The sequence below is a fragment of the Vanellus vanellus genome (assembly GCF_965231255.1).
Source record: "Vanellus vanellus genome assembly, contig: HAP1_SCAFFOLD_1294, whole genome shotgun sequence".
NCBI classification, from domain to species: domain Eukaryota; kingdom Metazoa; phylum Chordata; class Aves; order Charadriiformes; family Charadriidae; genus Vanellus; species Vanellus vanellus.
Window position 1 is genome coordinate 21,880 of NW_028127558.1, and position 27,130 is coordinate 49,009.

A 27,130-nucleotide genomic window follows, 5' to 3' on the forward strand; every position below is an offset into this window, starting at 1 on the left:
CCCCCAGAGGGTAATTAAGTGTCCCCTAAAGGGTAATTAACTGCCCCCCAAAGGGTAATTAAGTGCCCCCCCAGAGGGTAATTAACGCCCCCCAAAAGGGTAATTAAGTGTCCCCTAAAGGGTAATTAAGTGCCCCCCAAAGGGTAATTAAGTGCCCCCTAAAGGGTAATTAACTGCCCCCCCAAAGGGTAATTAACTGCCCCCCCAGAGGGTAATTAGTCCTCCCCGGGGGTAATTAGTTCCCTCCGGGGTAATTAACTGCCCCCCGGTTGGGGCTGGGGGGGATTAAGGGCCCCACAACTGCCCCACGGAGGTCCCGAACTGCCCCACAACCGCCCCACGGGGGGAGGGGGGGGGATCTGTGAGCCCCACAACTGCCCCTGTAGCTCCCCCCCCGCCCCATAGCTGCTCCCCAGCCCCATAGCCGCCCCACAGCCCCACAGCCGCCCTACAACCCCCCCACACACCCTCATAGGCATCTCTCAGCCCCATAGCTGCCCCCCAGCCCCATAGCTGACCCACAGCACCACAGCCCCACAGCCGCCCCGTAAACCCCCCAGCCCCATAGGGGCTCCTCAGCCCCATAACCGCCCCACAGCTGCCCCACGGCCCCATAGCCGCCCCACAGCTGCCCCACAGCCTCACAGCCCCCCCAGGCCCACACACCCGCCCCTCAGCCCCATAGCTGCTCCCCAGCCCCCCAGCCCCCACAGCCCCATAGACACCCCACAAACCCACCAGCCCCACAGCCGCCCCACAGCCCCCGCAGCCCCATAGTTGCTCCCCAGCCCCATAACCGCCCCACGGCTCCCCCACGGCCCCACAACCTCCCCCAGACCCCCATAGGCATCCCTCAGCCCCATAGCTGCTCCCCAGCCCCACAGCTGCCCCATGCCCCCCCCCAGCCCCATAGGCGCTCCTCAGCCCCATAACCGCCCCACAGCTGCCCCACAGCCCCCCCCAGGCCCACACACCCGCCCCTCAGCCCCATAGCCGCTCCCCAGCCCCACAGCCACCCCACAACCCCCCCAGCCCCACAGGCGCTCCTCAGCCCCATAACCACCCCCTGTTGCCCCACAGCCGCCCTACAAACCCCCCAGCCCCATAGCCGCCCCCCAGCCCCACAGATCCATAGCCACCCCCCAGCCCCATAGCTGACCCACAGCACCACAGCCCCACAGCCACCCCACAACCCCCCCAGCCCCACAGGCGCTCCTCAGCCCCATAACCACCCCCTGTTGCCCCACAGCCGCCCTACAAACCCCCCAGCCCCATAGCCGCCCCCCAGCCCCACAGATCCATAGCCACCCCCCAGCCCCATAGCTGACCCACAGCACCACAGCCCCACAGCCACCCCGCAAACCCCCCAGCCCCATAGGCGCTCCTCAGCCCCATAGCCGCCCCACAGCCTCACAGCCCCCCCAGGCCCACACACCCGCCCCTCAGCCCCATAGCTGCTCCCCAGCCCCACAGCCCCCACAGCCCCACAGACACCCGACAAACCCCCCAACCCCACAGCCGCCCCACAGCCACCGCAGCCCCATAGGCGCTCCTCAGCCCCATAACCGCCCCCCGTTACCCCACAGCACCACAGCCCCACAGCCGCCCTACAAACCCCCGCAGCCCCATAGGGGCTCCTCAGCCCCATAACCGCCCCACAGCTGCCCCACGGCCCCATAGCCGCCCCACAGCCTCACAGCCCCCCCAGGCCCATACACCCGCCCCTCAGCCCCATAGCTGCTCCCCAGCCCCACAGCCCCCCCAGCCCCACAGCCGCCCCACAACCCCCCCAGCCCCACAGGCGCTCCTCAGCCCCATAACCGCCCCCTGTTGCCCCACAGCCCCACAGCCGCCCTACAAACCCCCGCAGCCCCACAGCTGCTCCCCAGCCCCATAACCACCCCACGGCTCCCCCACGGCCCCACAGCCGCCCTACAACTCCCCACAAACCCTCATAGGCGTCTCTCAGCCCCATAGCCGCTCCCCAGCCCCACAGCCCCATAGACACCCCACAAACCCCCCAGCCCCACACCCCCCCCAGCCCCATAGCTGCCCCATGGCCCCCCCAGCCCCATAGGCGCTCCTCAGCCCCATAACCGCCCCACGGCTGCCCCACAGCCGCCCTACAACTCCCCACACACCCTCATAGGCGTCTCTCAGCCCCATAGCCGCTCCCCAGCCCCACAGCCCCATAGACACCCCACACCCCCCCCAGCCCCACAGGCGCTCCTCAGCCCCATAACCGCCCCCTGTTACCCCACAGCCCCACAAACACCACAGCCGCCCCGCAAACCCCCCAGCCCCATAGCTGCCCCACAGCCTCCATGGCCCCACAGCCCCCTCCCAGCCCCACAGCCGCCCCACAGCCTCACAGACCCCCAGACCCATAGGCGCCCCTCAGCCGGATAAGCGCCCCCTGTTGCCCCACAGCCCCACAGCCGCCCCACAAACCCCCCAGCCCCATAGGTGCTCCTCAGCCCCACAGCCGCCCCCTGTTGCCCCACAGCCCCACGGCCGCCCCACAGCCGCCCCACGGCCTCACAGCCCCACGGCCGCCCCACAGCCGCCCCACGGCCTCGCAGCCCCACGGCCGCCCCACAGCCGCCCCACGGCCTCGCAGCCCCACGGCCGCCCCACAGCCGCCCCACGGCCTCACAGCCCCACGGCCGCCCCACAGCCGCCCCACGGCCTCACAGCCCCACGGCCGCCCCACAGCCGCCCCACGGCCTCGCAGCCCCACAGCCGCCCCACAGCCCCACAGCCGCCCTACAAACCCCCGCAGCCCCATAGCTGCTCCCCTGTTACCCCACAGCCCCACGGCCGCCCCACAGCCGCCCCACGGCCTCACAGCCCCACAGCCGCCCCCCGGCCCTACAGCCGCCCCACAGCCGCCCCCTGTTGCCCCACAGCCGCCCCACGGCCCTCCCAGCCCCACAGCCGCCCCTCAGCCCCACAGCCGCCCCACACAGCCGCCCCACACCGCCTCTCCGCCCCCCGCTCCGCACACGCACCGCCCGCGACCCTCCGCCGCCACCGCCGCGCGTCACTTCCGGCCGGGGCTCCCGCTCCACTTCCGCTCCCGCCCACCCCCTCCTTGGACCGGAAGCGGAAGCGGGGCGCGCCGGAAGAGGCGGGGCTTAGCGCCAGCGGCGCCGGAACCCCCCCCCCCATCTTCCAGAGGCCTCTCCCGGGTCCCCCCCCCCCTCCCGCCGCCATTTTGCCCCGTCCTTCCCCCCACCCGCAGGGGGGTGGGCGGGGCCTCCCCAACTTCCGGCGGGGCCTCCCTCCACTTCCGCCCTCTCCTCCCTCCACTTCCGGCGGGGCCTCCCTCCACTTCCGCCCTCTCTTCCCTCCACTTCCGCTCTCTCTTCCCTGCACTTCCGCCTTCTCCTCCCTCCACTTCCGGCGGGGCCTCCCTCACTTCCGCCCTCTCTTCCCTCACTTCCGCCCTCTCCTCCCTCACTTCCGCCCTCTCCTCCCTCACTTCCGCCCTCCCCCCCCCCCCCCCCCAACACACACTCCGCGGACGGCGCGTTCATTCCGTCGCCATTTTATTTTGTCGCTTTAAAAGGGGGGGGGGGGGGGGGGGAGGGACGGGGAGAGGAGGGGGCGTGTCCGGGCGGTGACGCAGGCGGTGACGCGGTCAGTAGGCGTGGTTGGAGACGAAGAGCGATTGGGTGGCGGCGGCGCCGGCGGTGCCGCTGGGGGTGTACTGCCCCTGACACGCCTGGGAGTTGGCCTGCGGAGAGCGGGCGTGACGTCACGGGGGGGCGGCGTGACGTCACAGCGCGGGGGGGGTGACGTCACAGCGGGGGGGGCGCGTACGGGCACGGATGTGACATCATACGGACACACGTGTGACAGAGGTGACACCGTACGGACATTGATGTGACATTGGTGACATCATACGGACACATGTGTGACAGCGGTGACATCACACAGACACACGTGTGACATCATATGGACACACGTGACAGTGGTGACCTCATACGGACACACATGTGACATCACACAGACACATATGTGACAGTGGTGACACCATACGGACATTGATGTGACATTGGTGACACCATACGGACACGTGTGACATCACACAGACACACGTGACAGCGGTGACATCATATGGACACGTGTGACAGCGGTGACACCACAGAGACACACGTGTGACACCACACAGACACACGTGTGACAGTTGGTGACATCACGTGCACACACGTGTGACAGCGGTGACATCATACAGACACACATGTGACATCATATGGACACGTGTGACAGTGGTGACACCATATGGACATTGATGTGACATTGGTGACACCATATAGACACACGTGTGACATCACACAGACACACATGTGACAGCGGTGACATCACACAGACACACGTGTGACATCATATGGGTATGTGTGACACCATATGGACACACATGTGACAGCGGTGACATCACACAGACACATGTGTGACATCATATGGACACGTGTGACAGTGGTGACCTCATACGGACACACACGTGACACCACACAGACACACGTGTGACCGCGGTGACACCACACGGACACACGTGTGACATCATACGGACACACACGTGACAGCGGTGACACCACACGGACATCGATGTGACCTCCACGGCCTCTTCCTGTCCCCCCCGGGGGTGGCCCTCCCCCTCTCCCACCCCCCGGTGGCCCCACGGGTGACATACCTCAACCCGCTCAATGTCCTCCACCGGGGGCCCCCTCCCCACGGCCACGCCCAACATGGCCTCCAACCCCCCGACGTCCCCATGGGTGACCCACCAGACCCTCCTTGACCTTCTCCACCTGAGCCACCTCCCCATGGCCCCACGGCCACGTCCAACATAACCTCAACCTTCTGACATCCCCATGGATGACCCACCAGACCCACCAGACCTTCTCCACCTGAGCCACCTCCCCGTGTCCATACCCAACGTGACCTCCAACCCCCCGACGTCCCCATGGATGACCCACCAGACCCTCCTTGACCTTCTCCTAGCGGTCCGCCTGGTTCCTCTCCCCACGTCTCCTCCCCAACCCCCCGCCCCCCACCCCAGCCGTCCCCACGTGTCCCCGAGGAGCTGACGGTGACCTACCAAGGCCCTCTTGACGTACTCCTCCTGGGCCGCCTTGGCCTTGTCCCTCACCTTGTCCCCATGTCCCCACGGCCACGCCCAAGAGGGCCTCCGACCCCCCCGACGTCCCCATGGGTGACCCACCAGACCCACCAGACCTTCTCCACCTGTGCCCCCTTCCCATGTCCATACCCAACGTGGCCTCCAACCCCCCAACGTCCCCATGGATGACCCACCAGACCTTCTCCACCTGAGCCACCTCCCCATGGCCATACCCAACGGGGCCTCCAACCCCCCGACGTCCCCATGGATGACCCACCAGACCCTCCTTGACCTTCTCCTAGCGGTCCGCCTGGTTCCTCTCCCCACGTCTCCTCCCCAACCCCCCGCCCCCCACCCCAGCCGTCCCCACGTGTCCCCGAGGAGCTGACGGTGACCTACCAAGGCCCTCTTGACGTACTCCTCCTGGGCCGCCTTGGCCTTGTCCCTCACCTTGTCCCCATGTCCCCACGGCCACGCCCAAGAGGGCCTCCGACCCCCCCGACGTCCCCATGGGTGACCCACCAGACCCACCAGACCTTCTCCACCTGTGCCCCCTTCCCATGTCCATACCCAACGTGGCCTCCAACCCCCCAACGTCCCCATGGATGACCCACCAGACCTTCTCCACCTGAGCCACCTCCCCATGGCCATACCCAACGGGGCCTCCAACCCCCCGACGTCCCCATGGATGACCCACCAGACCCTCCTTGACCTTCTCCTAGCGGTCCGCCTGGTTCCTCTCCCCACGTCTCCTCCCCAACCCCCCGCCCCCCACCCCAGCCGTCCCCACGTGTCCCCGAGGAGCTGACGGTGACCTACCAAGGCCCTCTTGACGTACTCCTCCTGGGCCGCCTTGGTGTTGTCCTTCTTGCCGGCCCAGGCCCGCAGGGCGGAGGCCTGCAGCGCCCGCCCGTAGGAGAAGGTGAGGGCCCAGGGCCGCGCCAGGGGACAGCGGTTGATGGCGTTGAGGTTGATGGAGGCCTCTTCTTCGCTCTGTCCACCCGACAGGAAGGTGATGCCTGGGGACACGGGGACGGGAGGTCACCCGAGGGGGCGGGGAAGGGGTCACAGGGGAGGGGGACGCCGTGGGGAGGTGGTCATGGGGATGGGGACACCATGGGGAGGTGGTCATGGGGTTGGGGACTCCGTGGGGAGGTGGTTATGGGGAGGGGGACACAATGGGGAGGTGGCCATGGGTTTGGGGAGGTGGTCGTGGGGATGGGGACTCAGTGGGGAGGTGGTTATGGGGAGGGGGACACAATGGGGAGGTGGCCGTGGGGTTGGGGAGGTGGCCATGGGGATGGGGACACCATGGGGAGGTGGCCATGGGGATGGGGACACCATGGGGAGGTGGCCATGGGGTTGGGGACTCCGTGGGGAGGTGGTTATGGGGAGGGGGACACAATGGGGAGGTGGCCATGGGGTTGGGGACACTGTGGGGAGGTGGCCATGGGGATGGGGACACCGTGGGGAGGTGGCCATGGGGAGGGGGTCACTGTGGGGAGGTGGCCATGGGGTTGGGGAGGTGGCCATGGGGAGGGGGACACTGTGGGGACGTGGCCATGGGGATGGGGACACCACAGGGCCGTCGCTATGGGGCTGGGGACACCATGGGGACACAGCCATGGGGATGGGGACACCACGAGCACGTTGCCATGGGGCTGGGGACACCACGAGGCCATGGCCATGGGGATGGAGACACCACGAGAACGTCGCTATGGGGATGGGGACACCCCGGGGACATGACCATGGGGATGGGGACACCAGGAGCACGTCGCTATGGGGCTGGGGACACCATAGGGACATGGCCATGGGGACGGGGACACACCCATGGGGATGGTGACACCACGAGGCCATGGCCATGGGGATGGGGACACCAGGAGAACATCGCTATGGGGCTGGGGACACCATGGGGCCACGGCCATGGGGATGGGGACACCAGGAGCACGTCGCTATGGGGCTGGGGACACCATGGGGAAATGGCCATGGTGGCGGGGACACACCCATGGGGATGGAGACACCACGAGGCCGTCGCTATGGGGCTGGGGACACCCCGGGGACATGGCCATGGGGCTGGGGACACCACGAGAACGTCGCTATGGGGCTGGGGACACCATGGGGCCACGGCCATGGGGCTGGGGACACACCCATGGGGATGGAGACACCACGAGAACATCGCTATGGGGCTGGGGACACCATGGGGACACACCCATGGGGATGGGGACACCAGGAGCACGTTGCTATGGGGCTGGGGACACCATGGGGACATGGCCATGGGGACGGGGACACCATGAGAACATCACTATGGGGATGGGGACACCATGGGGACATGGCCATGGGGATGGAGACACACCCATGGGGATGGAGACACCACGAGAACATCACTATGGGGCTGGGGACACCACGAGGACATGGCCATGGGGCTGGGGACACACCCATGGGGATGGGGACACCACGAGGCCATCGCTATGGGGCTGGGGACACCCCGGGGATATGACCATGGGGATGGGGACACATCCATGGGGATGGAGACACCACGAGAACGTCGCTATGGGGCTGGGGACACCACGGGGACATGGACATGGGGATGGGGACACCACGAGAACATCACTATGGGGCTGGGGACACCACGAGGACATGGCCATGGGGATGGTGACACCACGAGAACATCGCTATGGGGCTGGGGACACCATGGGGACATGGCCATGGGGATGGGGACACATCCATGGGGATGGAGACACCACGAGAACGTCACTATGGGGCTGAGGACACCATGGGGACATGGCCATGGGGATGGGGACACCACGAGGCCGTCGCTATGGGGCTGCGGACACCATGGGGACATGGCAATGGGGATGGGGACACCACGAGGCCGTCGCTATGGGGCTGGGGACACCATGGGGACATGGCCATGGGGATGGGGACACACCCATGGGGATGGAGACACCACGAGAACGTCGCTATGGGGCTGGGGACACCATGGGGACATCGCTAAGGGGATGGGGACACCACGAGAACGTCGCTATGGGGCTGGGGACACCATGGGGACACACCCATGGGGATGGGGACACCACGAGAACATCGCTATGGGGCTGGGGACACCATGGGGACATGGCCATGGGGATGGGGACACACCCATGGGGATGGAGACACCACGAGAACGTCGCTATGGGGCTGGGGACACCATGGGGACACACCCATGGGGATGGGGACACCAGGAGCACGTTGCTATGAGGCTGGGGACACCACGAGGCCGTCGCTATGGGGATGGGGACACCACGAGGCCGTCGCTATGGGGATGGGGACACCATGGGGACATGGCCATGGGGACGGGGACCCACCCATGGGGATGGTGACACCACGAGGCCATGGCCATGGGGATGGGGACACCACGAGAACATCGCTATGGGGCTGGTGACACCATGGGGACATGGCCATGGGGATGGGGACATGGCCATGGGGATGGAGACACCACGAGCACGTCGCTATGGGGCTGGGGACACCATGGGGACACACCCATGGGGATGGGGACACCACGAGAACGTCGCTATGGGGCTGGGGACACCATGGGGCCATGGCCATGGGGATGGAGACACCACGAGAACATCGCTATGGGGCTGGGGACACCATGGGGCCACACCCATGGGGATGGGGACACCACGAGAACGTCGCTATGGGGCTGGGGACACCACGAGGCCATGGACATGGGGATGGGGACACCAGGAGAACATCGCTATGGGGCTGGGGACACCACGAGGCCATGGACATGGGGATGGGGACACCAGGAGAACATCGCTATGGGGCTGGGGACACCACGAGGACATGGCCATGGGGATGGTGACACCACGAGAACATCGCTATGGGGATGGGGACACCATGGGGACATGGCCATGGGGATGGGGACACACCCATGGGGATGGAGACACCACGAGGCCATGGACATGGGGATGGGGACACCAGGAGAACATCGCTATGGGGCTGGGGACACCACGAGAACATCGCTATGGGGCTGGGGACACCACGGGGACATGGCCATGGGGACGGGGACACACCCATGGGGATGGAGACACCACGAGAACGTCGCTATGGGGCTGGGGACACCATGGGGACATGGCCATGGGGATGGGGACATGGCCATGGGGATGGGGACACCACGAGAACATCGCTATGGGGCTGGGGACACCATGGGGACACACCCATGGGGATGGAGACACCACGAGAACATCGCTATGGGGCTGGGGACACCATGGGGACATGGCCATGGGGATGGAGACACACCCATGGGGATGGAGACACCACGAGAACGTCGCTATGGGGATGGGGACACCACGAGGCCGTCGCTATGGGGATGGGGACACCATGGGGACATGGCCATGGGGACGGGGACACACCCATGGGGATGGAGACACCACGAGAACATCACTATGGGGATGGGGACACCATGGGGACACACCCATGGGGATGGGGACACCACGAGAACATCGCTATGGGGCTGGGGCCACCCCGGGGCCACGGCCATGGGGCTGGGCCCCCCACCCCCACCCCCCCCAGCCCGGGGGCCAGGTGGCACTGACCGGGGACAGCGGGTGGCACGGTGCGGCGCAGGGCGGTGACGGTGGCCATGGCGATCTCCTCGGGGCTGTACTTCTTGGTGCAGGCGTGGCCCGGCGTCACCATGTTGGGCTTCAGCAGTGTCCCCTCCAGGTAGACGTGGTGGTCGCTCAGCGCCTTGTAGACGGCCGCCAGCACCTGGGGACAACGGGGACACGGGTGGGGACATGGGGGGGGGACACGGGGGGGGACACGGGGGGGGACACGGGTGGGGATGTCACCCACCTTCTCGGTGACGTATTGGCAGTGCTTCAGGTCGTGGTCACCATCTGGGAGGATCTCGGGCTCCACGATGGGGACGATGCCGTTCTGTGGGGACACGGGGGACATCGGGGACGGTGACAACCCAGGGGGACCGCGAGGGGACGGGGCGGGGGGGGGGAACAACGCGGTGGTGACACCCGGTGGAGATGGGAAGCCACCACAGAGCACGGACACCCAGAGGGGACACAGGTATGGGACAGGGAGGTGACATCAACCACCACAGGGCGCCCCGAGGTGACACAGGGATGACGTGGGGACAGTGAGGTGTCCCAAGGTCACGAAAGTGCCACCACACCATGGCTAGGTGCCACCACCACACCACATTTAGGTGCCACCTTGGGGCGTCACCACACAGGTTGGAGGCCACCAACCACCACAGGGCACCCAGAGGTGACACAGGGATGACGTGGGGACAGTGAGGTGACCCAAGGTCATGGAGGTGCCACCACCCCATCTCTACGTCCCACCACCCCATGGCTAGGTGCCACCACACCACATCTAGGTGCCACCTTCTAGGTGTCACCCTGCAGGTTGGAGGCCACCCACCACCACAGGGCACCCAGAGGTGACACAGGGATGACATGGGGACAGTGAGGTGTCCCAAGGTCATGGAGGTGCCACCACCCCATCTCTACGTCCCACCACACCATGTTTAGGTGCCACCTTCTGATGTCACCCTGCAGGTTGGAGGCCACCAACCACCACAGGGCACCCCGAGGTGACACAGGGATGACGTGGGGACACAGTGAGGTGACCCAAGGTCATGGAGGTGCCACCACACCAAGGCTAGGTGCCACCACCCCATCTCTACGTCCCACCACACCATGGCTAGGTGCCACCACACCACGTTTAGGTGCCACCTTGGGGCGTCACCACGTGGGTTGGAGGCCACCAACTGCCATAGGGCACCCCGAGGTGACACGGGGATGATGTGGGGACACAGTGAGGTGACCCAAGCTCACGGAGGTGCCACCACCCCATCTCTACGTCCCACCACACCATGGCTAGGTGCCACCACACCACATTTAGGTGCCACCTTGGGGCGTCACTACGCGGGTTGGAGGCCACCAACTGCCATAGGGCACCCAGAGGTGAAACAGGGATGACGTGGGGACAGTGAGGTGACCCAAGGTCACGGAGGTGCCACCACCCCATCTCTACGTCCCACCACACCATGGCTAGGTGCCACCACCACACCACGTTTAGGTGCCACCTTGGGGCGTCACCACGCGGGTTGGAGGCCACCAACCACCGGAGTGCACCCAGAGGTGACACAGGGATGACGTGGGGACACAGTGAGGTGTCCCAAGGTCACGAAAGTGCCACCACACCATGGCTAGGTGCCACCACCCCATCTCTACGTCCCACCACACCACGGCTAGGTGCCACCTTCTGATGTCACCCTGCAGGTTGGAGGCCACCAACCACCACAGGGCACCCCGAGGTGACACGGGGATGACGTGGGGACACAGTGAGGTGTCCCAAGGTCACGGAGATGCCACGACACCATGGCTAGGTGCCACCACCCCATCTCTACGTCCCACCACACCACATTTAGGTGCCACCTTCTGATGTCACCCTGCAGGTTGGAGGCCACCAACCACCACAGGGCACCCCGAGGTGACGCGGGGATGATGTGGGGACACAGTGAGGTGACCCAAGGTCATGGAGGTGCCACCACACCAAGGCTAGGTGCCACCACCCCATCTCTACGTCCCACCACACCATGGCTAGGTGCCACCACACCACATTTAGGTGCCACCTTGGGGCGTCACCACACAGGTTGGAGGCCACCAACTGCCATAGGGCACCCCGAGGTGACACGGGGATGATGTGGGGACACAGTGAGGTGACCCAAGGTCATGGAGGTGCCACCACCCCATCTCTACGTCCCACCACACCATGGCTAGGTGCCACCACACCACATCTAGGTGCCACCTTCTAGGTGTCACCCTGCAGGTTGGAGGCCACCAATCACCACAGGGCACCCAGAGGTGACACAGGGATGACGTGGGGACAGTGAGGTGTCCAAGGTCATGGAGGTGCCACCACCCCATCTCTACGTCCCACCACACCATGGCTAGGTGCCACCACACCACATTTAGGTGCCACCTTGGGGCGTCACCACGCGGGTTGGAGGCCACCAACCGCCGTAGGGCGCCCAGAGGTGAGACGGGGCCGGGGTTGGGGACAGGGCGGCCGGCGGGGAGGGGACAGGGGACCTGCTGGCAGATGCTGGCGTAGCGGGCGAGGACGTTGGCGTTCTCCATGATGGCCAGGCGGGTGGGGGTGTGCTCCGAGATCTTGAGGACACAGCGCCACTTGGCGAAGTCGGCCCCGTCCTTCTTGTACTGGGCGCAGCGCTCCATCAGCCCGTCCAGCCCTGGGGACAGCGCGGGGACGTCAGCCACGGGGACACCAGCGATGGGGGACAGCCGGGGAGGCCGGGGGAGGGCCCAGGGGTAGGGACGGCGCGGTGGCATCAGGGGTGGGGACGCGGATGGGGCATGAGGGCAGCAGGAAGGATGGGGCCACCGTGGTGCCATCAGGGGTGGGGACAGTGACAGGGCGTGAGGACAGCAGGAAGGATGGGGACAGCGTGGTGGCATCAGGGGTGGGGACAGTGACAGGGCATGAGGGCAGCAGGAAGGATGGGGACACCATGGTGGCATCAGGGGTGGGGCCACCATGGTGGCATGAGGGCAGCAGGAAGGATGGGGACAGCGTGGTGGCATCAGGGGTGGGGACGCGGATGGGGCAGGAGGGCAGCAGGAAGGATGGGGACAGCGTGGTGGCATCAGGGGTGGGGACACGGATGGGGCATGAGGGCAGCAGGAAGGATGGGGACAGTGTGGTGGCATCAGGGGTGGGGACACGGATGGGGCATGAGGGCAGCAGGAAGGATGGGGACAGCGTGGTGGCATCAGGGGTGGGGACGCGGATGGGGCAGGAGGGCAGCAGGAAGGATGGGGACAGCGTGGTGGCATCAGGGGTGGGGACACCGTGGTGGCATGAGGGCAGCAGGAAGGATGGGGCCACCATGGTGGCATCAGGGGTGGGGACACCGTGGTGGCATGAGGGCAGCAGGAAGGATGGGGCCACCATGGTGGCATCAGGGGTGGGGACACCGTGGTGGCATGAGGGCAGCAGGAAGGATGGGGACAGCGTGGTGGCATCAGGGGTGGGGACACCGTGGTGGCATGAGGGCAGCAGGAAGGATGGGGCCAGCGTGGTGGCATCAGGGGTGGGGACACCGTGGTGGCATGAGGACAGCAGGAAGGATGGGGACAGCGTGGTGGCATCAGGGGTGGGGACACCGTGGTGGGGCATGAGGACAGCAGGAAGGATGGGGACAGCGTGGTGGCATCAGGGGTGGGGACACCGTGGTGGCATGAGGGTGGCAGGAAGGATGGGGCCACCGTGGTGGCATCAGGGGTGGGGACATGGATGGGGCATGAGGGTGGCAGGAAGGATGGGGACAGCGTGGTGGCATCAGGGATGGTGCCACCATGGTGGCATGAGGGCAGCAGGAAGGATGGGGCCACCGTGGTGGCATCAGGGGTGGGGACACCGTGGTGGCATGAGGGCAGCAGGAAGGATGCGGCCACCGTGGTGGCATCAGGGGTGGGGCCACCCTGGTGGGGCCACCCTTGGGGACAGGGCTGTCACTCACCCTGGGTCGTGGTCTCGCCGTTGGTGCCAGCCAGGGGCACGACCCCCTTGTCCACCTGGGGGACAGGGACAGGGTGATGGCCTTCACCTGCTGCCTGCAGCACCCACGTCCCCAACGTCCCCGTGTCCCCCAACACACCGACGTCCCCAACGCCCCCGATGTCCCCACAATGTCCCCAGGGTGGCCCCAGCTCAGCACCAACGAGGGCGCCCAGTGAAGCCACCTTCAATGGGGTTGACCTGGTGCCACCTTTGACGTGGTTGACCCGGTGCCACCTTGGACATGGTTGACCCAACCCAAGGACCACCCAACGCCCCCACGTCCCCTCGTTGTCCCCAAGACCCCCCGACAACCCCAGGATGTCCCCAGGGTGGCCCCAGCTCAGCACCAACACGGGCGCCCAGTGAAGCCACCTTTGATGGGGTTGACCTGGTGCCACCTTTGACGTGGTTGACCCGGTGCCACCTTGGACATGGTTGACCCAACCCAAAGACCACCCAACGCCCCCACGTCCCCTCGTTGTCCCCAAGACCCCCCGATGTCCCCAGGATGTCCCCAGGATGTCCCCAGAGTGGCCGCAGCTCAGCACCAACACGGGCACCCAATGAAGCCACCTTTGATGGGGTTGACCTGGTGCCACCTTTGACGTGGTTGACCCGGTGCCACCTTGGACATGGTTGACCCAACCCAAGGACCACCCAACGCCCCCACGTCCCCTCGTTGTCCCCAACGCCCCCCGACGTCCCCAGGATGTCCCCAGGATGTCCCCAGGGTGCCCCAGCTCAGCACCAACACAGGCACCCAATGAAGCCACCTTCGATGGGGTTGACCTGATACCACCTTGGACATGGTTGACCCAACCCAAGGACCACCCAACACCCCACATCCCCTCGTTGTCCCCAAGGCCCCCAATGTCCCCAGGATGTCCCCAGGGTGGCCCCAGCTCAGCACCAACGAGGGCGCCCAATGAAGCCACCTTCAATGGGGTTGACCCGGTGCCACCTTTGACGTGGTTGACCTGATGCCACCTTGGACGGGGTTGATCTGATGCCACCTTGGACATGGTTGACCCAACCCAAGGACCACCCAACGCCCCCACGTCCCCTCGTTGTCCCCAAGGCCCCCCCGATGTCCCCAGGAGGTCCCCAGGAGGTCCCCACCTTGATGCCCACCAGGGCGCCCTTGCCGCGGATGACCTGGGGGAAGGGACGGCCATCGTCCGCCTTCTGGTAGAGGGTCTCGTGGAAGAGGATGACCCCCCCGATGCAGGGGTCCACCCGGCTGTCGGCGGTGAAGAGCAGCTGCCGGTACCAGCGCCGGTTCTCCTCAGTGTTCTCCGCCCCCACCGAGCTCAGGCGCTTGGCGATGCTCCCTGCGGACGTCCCAGTATAAACCAGTTCAAACCAGTTCAGCCAAGGAAGCCCGACTGGGCTCCTCATGCTGCCCCCAGGGGTCCCAGTGCTGCTCCAGGTGCTCTCACAACCCCCTGGTGCCACCTCGAAGTTCTCAGGTGATTCTCCATGCTCCCTGCCACCATCCCAGTACAAACCAGTTCAGCCCAGTATAGCCCAGGAACCACAACTGGGCTCCTGGTGCTGCCCCCAGGTCTCCCAGCAGCTCCCAGTGCTGCTCCAGGAGCTCTCACAACCCCCTGGTGCCACCTCGAAGTTCTCAGGTGATTCTCCATGCTCCCTGCCGCCATCCCAGTACAAACCAGTTCAGCCCAGTATAGCCCACTCCCCTCCTCACACTGCCCCAAGGGGTCCCAGTAGGTCCCAGTGCCACTCCAGGAGCTCTCATGACACCCCTGGTGTCACCTCGAAGTTCTCAGATGCTTCCCCGTGCTCCCTGCCGCCATCCCAGTACAAACCAGTTCAAACCAGTTCAGCCAAGGAAGCCCAACTGGCCTCCTCATGCTGCCCCAGCGCCTCCCAGTAGGTTCCAGTGCTGCTCCAGGAGCTCTCAGAACCACCCTGGTGCCACCTTGAAGTTCTCAGCTGCCTCCCCATGTTCCCTGCCACCATCCCAGTACAAACCAGTTCAAACCAGTAGAGCCCACTCCCCTCCTCATGCTACCTCAAGTTGTCCCAGTAGCTCCCAGTGCTGCTCCAGGAGCTCTCACAACCCCCTGGTGTCACCTTGAAGTTCTCAGATGATTCTCCATGCTCCCTGCAGCTGTCCCAGTAAAAACCAGTTCAAACCAGTTCAGCCCAGGAACCCCAACTGGGTTCCTCATGCTGCCCCAGTGCCTCCCAGTAGGTCCCAGTGCTGCTCCTGGTGCTCTCACAACCCCCTGGTGCCACCTCGAAGTTCTCAGGTGATTCTCCATGCTCCCTGCCGCCATCCCAGTACAAACCAGTTCAAACCAGTTCAGCCAAAGAAGCCCAACTGGGCTCCTCATGCTGCCCCAGTGCCTCCCAGTAGGTTCCAGTGCTGCTCCAGGAGCTCTCAGAACCACCCTGGTGCCACCTCGAAGTTCTCAGATGCTTCTCCATGCTCTCTGCCGCCATCCCAGTACAAACCAGTTCAGCCCAGTATAGCCCACTCGCCTCCTCACACTGCCCCAAGGGGTCCCAGTAGGTCCCAGTGCCACTCCAGGAGCTCTCACAACCCCCTGGTGCCACCTCGAAGTTCTCAGATGATTCTCCATGCTCCCTGCCGCCATCCCAGTACAAACCAGTTCAAACCAGTTCAGCCCAGGAACCCCAACTGGGTTGCTCATGCTGCCCCAGTGCCTCCCAGTAGGTCCCAGTGCTGCTCCAGGAGCTCTCACAACCCCCTGGTGCCACCTTGAAGTTCTCAGATGATTCTCCATGCTCCCTGCCGCCATCCCAGTACAAACCAGTTCAAACCAGTAGAGCCCACTCCCCTCCTCATGCTACCTCAAGGTGTCCCAGCAGCTCCCAGTGCTGCTCCAGGAGCTCTCACAACCCCCTGGTGCCACCTCGAAGTTCTCAGATGATTCTCCATGCTCCCTGCCGCTGTCCCAGTACAAACCAGTTCAAACCAGTTCAGCCAAGGAAGCCCAACTGGCCTCCTCATGCTGCCCCAGTGCCTCCCAGTAGGTTCCAGTGCTGCTCCAGGAGCTCTCAGAACCACCCTGGTGCCACCTTGAAGTTCTCAGATGCTTCTCCATGCTCCCTGCCACCATCCCAGTACAAACCAGTTCAAACCAGTAGAGCCCACTCCCCTCCTCATGCTACCTCAAGTTGTCCCAGTAGCTCCCAGTGCTGCTCCAGGAGCTCTCATGACACCCCTGGTGTCACCTTGAAGTTCTCAGATGATTCTCCATGCTTCCTGCCGCCATCCCAGTACAAACCAGTTCAAACCAGTTCAGCCCAGGAACCCCAACTGGGCTGCTCATGCTGCCCCAGTGCCTCCCAGTAGGTCCCAGTGCTGCTCCAGGAGCTCTCAGAACTACCCTGGTCCCACCTTGAAGTTCTCAGATGCTTCTCCATGCTCCCTGCCACCATCCCAGTACAAACCAGTTCAGCCCAGTATAGCCCACTCCCCTCCTCATGCTACCTCAAGGTGTCCCAGTAGCTCCCAGTGCTGCTCCAGGAGCTCTCATGACACCCCTGGTGACATCTTGGAGTTCTCAGCTGCCTCCCCATGCTCCCTGCTGCCATCCCAGTACAAACCAGTTCAAACCAGTTCAGCCCAGGAACCCCAACTGGGCTCCTCATGCTGCCCCAGTGCCTCCCAGTAGGTCCCAGTGCTGCTCCAGGTGCTCTCACAACCCCCTGGTGCCACCTCGAAGTTCTCAGATGATTCTTCATGCTTCCTGCCGCCATCCCAGTACAAACCAGTTCAAACCAGTTCAGCCCAGGAACCCCAACTGGGCTGCTCATGCTGCCCCAGCGCCTCCCAGTAGGTCCCAGTGCTGCTCCAGGAGCTCTCAGAACCACCCTGGTGCCACGTCGAAGTTCTCAGATGCTTCTCCATGCTCCCTGCTGCCGTCCCAGTACAAACCAGTTCAGCCCAGTATAGCCCACTCCCCTCCTCACACTGCCCCAAGGGGTCCCAGTAGGTCCCAGTGCCACTCCAGGAGCTCTCACAACCCCCTGGTGCCACCTCGAAGTTCTCAGATGATTCTCCATGCTTCCTGCCGCCATCCCAGTACAAACCAGTTCAAACCAGTTCAGCCCAGGAACCCCAACTGGGCTCCTCATGCTGCCCCAGTGCCTCCCAGTAGGTCCCAGTGCTGCTCCAGGTGCTCTCACAACCCCCTGGTGCCACCTTGAAGTTCTCAGATTTTTCTCCATGCTCCCTGCAGCTGTCCCAGTACAAACCAGTTCAAACCAGTTCAAACCAGTATAGCCCACTCCCCTCCTCACGCTGCCCCAAGGGGTCCCAGTAGGTCCCAGTAGTTTCCAGTGCTGCTCCAGGAGCTCTCGCAACCCCCTGGTGCCACCTCGAAGTTCTCAGATTTTTCTCCATGCTCCCTGCAGCTGTCCCAGTACAAACCAGTTTAAACCAGTTCAGCCCAGGAACCCCAACTGGGCTCCTCATGCTGCCCCAGTGCCTCCCAGTAGGTCCCAGTGCTGCTCCAGGAGCTCTCACAACCCCCTGATGCCACCTCGAAGTTCTCAGATGATTCTCCATGCTCCCTGCCACCATCCCAGTACAAACCAGTTCAAACCAGTAGAGCCCACTCCCCTCCTCATGCTACCTCAAGGTGTCCCAGTAGCTCCCAGTGCTGCTCCAGGAGCTCTCATGACACCCCTGGTGACATCTTGGAGTTCTCAGCTGCCTCCCCATGCTCCCTGCTGCCATCCCAGTACAAACCAGTTCAAACCAGTTCAGCCCAGGAACCCCAACTGGGCTCCTCATGCTGCCCCAGTGCCTCCCAGTAGGTCCCAGTGCTGCTCCAGGAGCTCTCACAACCCCCTGATGCCACCTTGAAGTTCTCAGATTTTTCTCCATGCTCCCTGCCGCTGTCCCAGTAAAAACCAGTTCAAACCAGTTCAGCCCAGGAACCACAACTGGGCTGCTCATGCTGCCCCAGTGCCTCCCAGTAGGTCCCAGTGCTGCTCCAGGAGCTCTCACAACCCCCTGGTGCCACCTCGAAGTTCTCAGATGATTCTCCATGCTTCCTGCCGCCATCCCAGTACAAACCAGTTCAAACCAGTTCAGCCCAGGAACCCCAACTGGGCTCCTCATGCTGCCCCAGTGCCTCCCAGTAGGTCCCAGTGCTGCTCCAGGAGCTCTCACAACCCCCTGGTGCCACCTTGAAGTTCTCAGATTTTTCTCCATGCTCCCTGCAGCTGTCCCAGTACAAACCAGTTCAAACCAGTTCAAACCAGTATAGCCCACTCCCCTCCTCACGCTGCCCCAAGGGGTCCCAGTAGATCCCAGTAGTTTCCAGTGCTGCTCCAGGAGCTCTCACGACCCCCTGGTGCCACCTTGACCTCCTCAGATGCTTCCCCATGCTCCCTGCCGCCATCCCAGTACAAACCAGTTCAAACCAGTATAGCCTAGTAACCCCAGCTGGTCTCCTGGTGCTGCCCCAGTACCTCCCAGTAGCTCCCAGTTCAGCACCAGTAGCTCCCAGGAATCTCCTGGTGCCACCTTGAAGGTCTCAAGTCCTTCTCCATGCTCCTTACAGCCATCCCAGTACAAACCAGTTCACCCCAGTATAGCCCAGTAACCCCCGCTGGCCTCCTGGTGCTGCCCCAGTGCCTCCCAGTATCCCCCCCAGTACCACCTCCTGGCACTGGAGTGCTTGGCCAGCCTCCCAGCAAGCTCCCAGTGCCTCCCAGTAAGGCCCAGTAGCTCCCAGTACTCCCCAAGTGCTGCCTCAGTGCCTTCCAGTAGCTCCCAGTACTTCCCAGTCCAGCCCTGGTGTCTCCCAGTCCAGTGTCCTCCCAGTGCTTCCCCAGTAGCTCCCAGTGCCCTCCTGGCACTACACCAGTGCCTCCCAGTAGCTCCCAGTGCCCTACCAGTACACTCCCAGTAGCTGCCTGATGCTGTACCAGTAGCTCCCAGTGTCCCCCAGCGTGTTCCAGTGCCTCCCAGTGTGTCCCCATCCCTTCCCAGTTGCTCCCAGTGCCCTCCCAGTGCTTCCCAGTCCCTTCCCAGTGCCCCCCAGTACTTCCTAATCCCCTTCTAGCGGTTCCCAGTGCCTCCCAGTCCCCTCCCAGTGCTCCCCAGTACGCTCCCAGTGCTTCTTAATGGCATCCTAGCAGTTCCCAGTCCCTCCCAGTTGCTCCCAGTTCTTCCCAGTCCCCTCCTAGTAGCTTCCAGTGCCTCCCAGTACCCCCCACTCCCCTCCCAGCGCTTCCCAGTCCCCTCCCAGTGCTTCCCAGTCCCCTCCCAGTGCTTCCTAATCGCAACATAGCAGTTCCCAGTGCCCCACAATCCCCTCCCAGTGTCCCCCCAGTAGCTCCCAGTCCCCTCCCAGTGCTTCCCAGTGCCTCCCAGTCCCCTCCCAGTACACTTCCAGTGCTTCTTAATTGCATCTTAGCAGTTCCCAGTGCCCCACAATCCCCTCCCAGTGTCCCCCCAGTAGCTCCCAGTCCCCTCCCAGTGCCTCTTAATTCCATCCTAGCAGTTCCCAGTGCCTCCCAGTTCCCTCCCAGTGCTTCCCAGTCCCCTCCCAGTCCTTCCTAATTGCACCATAGCAGTTCCCAGTCCCTCCCAGTGCTTCCCAGTCCCCTCCCAGTGCTTCCCAGTCCCCTCCCAGTTCCTCCCAGTCCCCTCCCAGTTCCTCCCAGTCCCCTCCCAGTACGCTCCCAGTGCTTCTTAATTGCATCTTAGCAGTTCCCAGTGCCCCACAATCCCCTCCCAGTGCCCCCCAGTTGCTCCCAGTCCCTTCCCAGTGCTTCCCAGTCCCCTCCCAGTCCTTCCTAATTGCACCCTAGCAGTTCCCAGTCCCTCCCAGTGCTTCCCAGTCCCCTCCCAGTGCTTCTTAATTGCACGCTAGCAGTTCCCAGTGCCTCCCAGTCCCCTCCCAGTGCTTCCTAATGGCACCCTAGCAGTTCCCAGTGCCTCCCAGTCCCTTCCCAGTACACTCCCAGTCCTTCCTAATTGCATCCTAGCAGTTCCCAGTGCCCCACAATCCCCTCCCAGTGCCCCCCAGTTGCTCCCAGTCCCCTCCCAGTGCTTCTTAATTGCACCCTAGGAATTCCCAGTCCCTCCCAGTGCTTCCTAATCTCACCCTAGCAGTTCCCAGTGCCTCCCAGTGCTTCCTAGTGCCCTGCTAGTGGTTCCCAGTGCTTCCCAGTCCCCTCCCAGTGCCTCTTAATTGCACTCTAGCAGTTCCCAGTGCCTCCCAGTCCCTTCCCAGTACACTCCCAGTCCTTCGTAATTGCACCCTAGCAGTTCCCCGTGCCCCACAATCCCCTCCCAGTGCCCCCCAGTTGCTCCCAGTCCCCTCCCAGTCCTTCCTAATCGCACCCTAGCAGTTCCCAGTGCCTCCCAGTCCCCTCCCAGTGCTTCTTAATTGCATCCTAGCAGTTCCCAGTCCCTCCCAGTGCTTCCTAATCGCACCCTAGCAGTTCCCAGTGCCTCCCAGTGCTTCCTAATGCTCTGCTAGTGGTTCCCAGTGCCTCCCAGTCCCCTCCCAGTGCCTCCCAGTCACCCACCGGTGGACTCATCGGCGGCCAGGATGCCCTTGCCGGGGGCGACGATGCGCTGGGCGATGGTCGCCAGCTCCTGCTTCTGCTCCGGGGTCAGCGCTGCTATCGGCGGCGACATCTCGGCGGCGGCGGCGGCGGCGGCTCTGGTGACATCAGCAGTGACGTCAGAGCCGCACCTCGGGACGTGACGGCCCCGCCCGTCCCCATGGCTGCCCCGGGGCGGGGGTGGGACCCAGAAATTTTGGGGGGCAGGGAGGGAAGATGGGACCCCCCCCATCCCAGGGGGACCCACAAGTTTGGGGGGGGCAGAGAGGGAAGATGGGACCCCCCCACCCCCCCAGAGGGACCCACAAGTTTGGGGGGGGACATGGAGGGAAGATGGGACCCCACCAGAGGGACCCACAAGTTTGGGGGGGGGGCAGGGAGGGAAGATGGGACCCCCCCACCCCCCAGAGGGACCCACAAGTTTGGGGGGGGGGCAGGGAGGGAAGATGGGACCCCCCACCCCCCCAGGGGGACCTACAAGTTTGGGGGGGGGGACAGGGAGGGAAGATGGGACCCCCCCAGGGGGACCCACAAGTTGGGGGGGGACAGGGAGGGAAGATAGGACCCCCCACCCCCCAGAGGGACCCACAAGTTTGGGGGGGGACAGGGAGGGAAGATAGGACCCCCCACCCCCCAGAGGGACCCACAAGTTTGGGGGGGGACAGGGAGGGAAGATAGGACCCCCCACCCCCCAGAGGGACCCACAAGTTTGGGGGGGGACAGGGAGGGAAGATGGGACCCCCCACCCCCCAGAGGGACCCACAAGTTTGGGGGGGGACAGGGAGGGAAGATGGGACCCCCCACCCCCCCAGAGGGACCCACAAGTTTGGGGGGGGACAGAGAGGGAAGATGGGACCCCCCACCCCCCCAGGGGGACCCACAAGTTTGGGGGGGGACAGAGAGGGAAGATGGGACCCCCCCACCCCCCAGAGGGACCCACAAGTTTGGGGGGGGACAGGGAGGGAAGATGGGACCCCCCCACCCCCCCAGAGGGACCCACAAGTTGGGGGGGACAGAGAGGGAAGATGGGACCCCCCCACCCCCCCAGGGGGACCCAGGATTTTTGGGGGGGCCCCAGGAGCTCGGGGAGGGGGGGGGGGAAGAGACGGACCGAGGCGTCCGGGCGGTGCGGGAGGCGGGCGGGGACTGGAGGGGACAGCGGGCGGGGGGGGAGGGGACAGGGCCGGGGGAGGGACACGGGTGTCCGCTGTCCCCCCCCCTCCCCCCGGGGATGGGAACCCAAGGGCGTTTCAAGGGCGGGAGGAGGAACCCGGGAGGGTGTGCCCATCCCCCCCCCCCCCCGCCAGCCACGTGATCCCCCCCAAACCGGCAGGTTTCACCCCAAAATCTGCCCCCTTCACCTCACCCCACCAGCGGCACTTCCCGCCCCCAAATCTGCCCCTTTCGCCCCCCAAAATCGCCCCTCAGACCCCCCCCGAATCGGCCTTTTTTGCCCTCAAAACTGCCCCTTTCACCCCAAATCTGAACTTTTCACCCCCAAATCTGAACTTTTTCGTCCTAAAATCTGCCCCTCTCACCCCCAAAATCTGCCTTCAGACCCCCAAATCGGCCTTTTTCACCTTAAATCTGCCCCTTTCGCCCCCAAAATCTGCCCTCAGACCCCCAAATCGGCCTTTTCACCTTAAATCTGCCCTTTTCACCCCAAATCTGAACTTTTCACCCCACAAATCTGCCCTCAGATCCCCCAAATCTGCACTTTTTCGTCCTAAAATCTGCCCCTCTCACCCCAAAAATCTGCACTCAGACCCCCAAATCGGCCTTTTTCTCCTTAAATCTGCCCCTTTCACCCCCAAAATCTGCCCTCAGACCCCCAAATCGGCCTTTCTCACCACCAAATCGGCCTTTTTCACCTTAAATCTGCCCTTTTCACCCCAAAAATCTGCCTTCAGACCCCCAAATCGGCCCTTTTTGCCCTCAAAACTGCCCCTTTCACCCCAAATCTGAACTTTTCACCCCACAAATCTGCCCTCAGATCCCCCAAATCTGCACTTTTTCGTCCTAAAATCTGCCCCTCTCACCCCCAAAATCTGCCTTCAGACCCCCAAATTGGCCCTTCTCACCACCAAATCTGCCCTTTTCACCCCAAAAATCTGCCCTCAGACCCCCAAATTGGCCTTTTTCACCTTAAATCTGCCCCTTTTGCACCACCAGCAGCGCTTCCCGCCCCCAAATCTGCCCCTTTCGCCCCCCAAAATCGCCCCTCAGACCCCCCCCGAATTGGCCTTTTTTGCCCTCAAAACTGCCCCTTTCACCCCCAAATCTGAACTTTTCACCCCCATATCTGAACTTTTTCGTCCTAAAATCTGCCCCTCTCACCCCAAAATCTGCCTTCAGACCCCCAAATCGGCCTTTTTCACCTTAAATCTGCCCCTTTCACCCCCAAAATCTGCCTTCAGACCCCCAAATTGGCCTTTTTTGCCCTCAAAACTGCCCTTTTCACCCCAAAAATCTGCCTTCAGACCCCCGAATTGGCCCTTCTCACCACCAAAACTGCCCCTTTCACCCCAAATCTGAACTTTTCACCCCCAAATCTGCCCTCAGATCCCCCAAATCTGCACTTTTTCGTCCTAAAATCTGCCCTTTTCACCCCAAAAATCTGCCTTCAGACCCCCAAATCGGCCCTTTTTGCCCTCAAAACTGCCCCTTTCACCCCAAATCTGAACTTTTCACCCCCCAAATCTGCCCTCAGATCCCCCAAATCTGCACTTTTTCGTCCTAAAATCTGCCCCTCTCAGCCCCAAAATCGGCCCCCAGACCCCCAAATCGCCCTTTTTCACCTTAAATCTGCCCCTTTCGCCCCCAAAATCTGCACTCAGACCCCCAAATCGGCCTTTCTCACCTTAAATCTGCCCTTTTCACCCCAAAAATCTGCACTCAGACCCCCAAATCGGCCTTTTTCACTTTAAATCTGCCCTTTTCAGCCCAAAAATCTGCACTCAGACCCCCAAATTGGCCTTTCTCACCACCAAAACTGCCCCTTTCACCCCAAATCTGAACTTTTCACCCCACAAATCTGCCCTCAGATCCCCCAAATCTGCACTTTTTCGTCCTAAAATCTGCCCCTCTCACCCCCAAAATCTGCCTTCAGACCCCCAAATTGGCCCTTCTCACCACCAAATCTGCCCTCTCACCCCAAAAATCTGCCCTCAGACCCCCAAATTGGCCTTTTTCACCTTAAATCTGCCCCTTTCGCCCCACCAGCGGCGCTTCCCGCCCCCAAATCTGCCCCTTTCGCCCCCCAAAATCGCCCCTCAGACCCCCCCCGAATCGGCCTTTTTTGCCCTCAAAACTGCCCCTTTCACCCCCAAATCTGAACTTTTCACCCCCAAATCTGAACTTTTTCGTCCTAAAATCTGCCCCTCTCACCCCCAAAATCTGCCTTCAGACCCCCAAATCGGCCTTTCTCACCTTAAATCTGCCCTTTTCACCCCAAAAATCTGCCTTCAGACCCCCAAATCGGCCTTTTTTGCCCTCAAAACTGCCCCTTTCACCCCAAATCTGAACTTTTCACCCCACAAATCTGCCCTCAGACCCCCAAATTGGCCTTTTTCACCTTAAATCTGCCCCTTTCGCCTCAAAAATCTGCCTTCAGACCCCCAAATTGGCCTTTTTCACCTTAAATCTGCCCCTTTCGCCTCAAAAATATGCCTTCAGACCCCCAAATCGGCTTTTTTCACCTTAAATCTGCCCCTTTCGCCTCAAAAATATGCCTTCAGACCCCCAAATCGGCCTTTTTCACCTTAAATCTGAACTTTTCACCCCCAAATCTGCCCTCAGACCCCCAAATTGGCCTTTTTCACCCCAAAATCTGCCTTTCACCCCCAAAATCTGCCCTCAGACCTCTAAATATGCACTTTTTCACCTTAAATCTGCCCCTTTCACCCCCAAAATCTGCCTTCAGACCCCCAAATCTGCCCCTTTCACCCCAAATCTGAACTTTTCACCCCCAAATCTGCCCTCAGACCCCCAAATTGCCCTTTTTTTGCCCCCAAATCTGCCCCTTTCATCCCCCAAATCTGCCTTTAGACCCCCAAATCTGCCCCTTCACCCCCAAATCTCTCTCCAGGCACCAAATTCTGCCCTTTTAGCCCCAAATCTGCCCCTTCCACCCCCCAAATTTCCCTCCAGTCCACAAAATCTGCCTTTTTCACCCCAAAATCTGCCTCTTACCCCCCCCATCTCCCTTCAGGCACCAAAATCTGCCCCTTTTCACCCCAGAACCTCTCCCCACCCCCAAAATCTGCCACTTCCACCCCAAATCTGCCTCCAGAACCTCAAATCTGCCTTTTTCACCCCCAAATTTGCCCTCTTTTACCCCCAAATCTCTTCATAGACCCCCAAATGTGCCTCTTCCACACCAGATTTCCCCCTTCCACCCCCCAAATCTGCCCCTTTCACCTCAAAAATTCCCCCCAAATCTGCCCTTGACACCCCAAAATCAGCCCCCGCACCCCAAAAATCTGCCCCCAGACCCACAAATCCGCTTTTTCACCTCAAAATTCCTTCCCACACCCCCAAATCTGCCCTTTTAGCCCCCAAACCTGCATTTTCCACCTCAGAATTCCCCCCACCTCCCAAAATCTGTCCCTTTTCCCTCCAAAATCTGCCCAAGACCCTCAAATCTGCCTTTTTTTACCTCAAAATCTGGCTTTTTTACCTCAAAATCTGCTTTTTTACCTCAAAATCTCCCTCTTTCCCCACACAATCTGCCCCAACCCCAAAATCTCCCCTTCCCCCCCAAAAAAAATCTGCCTCTTCCCCCCAAAATCTGCCTCTTCCCCCCAAAATCAGCTCCAGGACCCCCAAATCTGCCCTTTTTTACCTCAAAACCTGCCTTTTTTAACCCAAAATTTGCCTTTTTTACCCAAAAGCCTGAATTTTACCTCAAAATCCGCCCGACACCCCCAAAATCTCCCCTTTTCCCCCATAAAATCTGCCCCTTCCCCCCCAAAATCTACCCAGGACCCCCAAATCTGCCCTTTTTTACCTCAAAAGCTGAGGTTTTTTACTCCAAACCCTGAATTTTACCTCAAAATCTTCTTCTTTCCCTTCACAATCTGCCCCCCACTCCCAAAATCTCCCCTTTTCCCCCACAAAATCTGCCCCTTCCCCCCAAAAATCTACCCCAGAACCCCCAAATCTGCCCTTTTTTACCCCAAACCCTGAATTTTACCTCAAAATCCGCCCCCCCACCCCCAAAATCTCCCCTTCCCCCCCAAAATCTGCCCCTTCCCCCAAAAAATCTACACCAGAACCCCCAAATCTGCCCTTTTTCACCTCAAAGGTGACTTTTTTTACCCCAACCCCTGAATTTTACTTCAGAATCCGCCCCCACCCCCAAAATCTCCCCTTTTCCCCCCCAAATCTGCCCCTTCCCCCAAAAAATCTACACCAGAACCCCCAAATCTGCCCTTTTTAACCTCAAAGGTGACTTTTTTTACCCCAAACCCTGAATTTTACCTCAGAATCCACCCCCACCCCCAAAATCTCCCCTTTTCCCCCACAAAATCTGCCTCTTCCCCCCCAAATCTGCCCTTTTTTACCTCAAAACCTGCCTTTTTTACCCCAAACCCTGAATTTTACCTCAAAATCCGCCCCCCACCCCCAAAATCTCCCCTTTTCCCCCCAAATCTGCCCCTTCCCCCCAAAACCTACCCCGGCTCCCCCAAATCTGCCCTTTTTTACCTCAAAATTCGCCTTCTCAACCTCAAACCCGCTTTTTTTTTTTTTATTTTTTTTTTTTGGCCTCAAAATCTTCCTCTTCCTCCTCAGGCCCCGCCCCTCCCCTAACCGGCCCCGCCCCTTTTTACC

General features: G+C 62.2%; 2 protein-coding genes across 2 annotated transcripts in view; both read right to left on the bottom strand.

Annotated features, from left to right (window-relative positions):
• PPP4C (protein phosphatase 4 catalytic subunit) overlaps positions 1-3,058 on the bottom strand; it is a 19,176-nt gene extending 16,118 nt beyond the window's left edge. The window contains exon 1 of the mRNA XM_082501010.1: positions 3,012-3,058. The gene's annotated coding sequence lies outside the window, so the exon portion shown is untranslated. The remainder of the gene's footprint in view (positions 1-3,011) is intronic.
• A 476-nt stretch (positions 3,059-3,534) lies between these two features.
• ALDOA (aldolase, fructose-bisphosphate A) lies at positions 3,535-27,116 on the bottom strand. The gene is made up of 9 exons (XM_082501007.1): positions 27,005-27,116; positions 21,260-21,396; positions 14,834-15,045; positions 13,674-13,728; positions 12,223-12,383; positions 9,962-10,045; positions 9,700-9,874; positions 5,945-6,144; positions 3,535-3,739 (listed from the first exon to the last, which is right to left on the bottom strand). The coding sequence occupies exons 2-9, from the start codon at positions 21,369-21,371 to the stop codon at positions 3,644-3,646; spliced, it is 1,095 nt and encodes a 364-aa protein (XP_082357133.1). The 5' UTR covers positions 21,372-21,396; positions 27,005-27,116; the 3' UTR covers positions 3,535-3,643.
• Positions 27,117-27,130: the final 14 nt, after the last annotated feature.

What these genes read in the sequence shown, in the direction of transcription:
- ALDOA (XM_082501007.1), bottom strand. Translation starts at nt 21,371, where the DNA reads ATGTCGCCGCCGATAGCAGCGCTGACCCCGGAGCAGAAGCAGGAGCTG. An exon ending in GCCAATACGTCACCGAGAAG is followed by an intron (nt 9,875 to 9,961) that starts GTGGGTGACATC and finishes CGTTGTCCCCAG; the next exon opens with GTGCTGGCGGCCGTCTACAA. An exon ending in CGTGCCACCCGCTGTCCCCG is followed by an intron (nt 6,145 to 9,699) that starts GTCAGTGCCACC and finishes CCGTGTCCCCAG; the next exon opens with GCATCACCTTCCTGTCGGGT.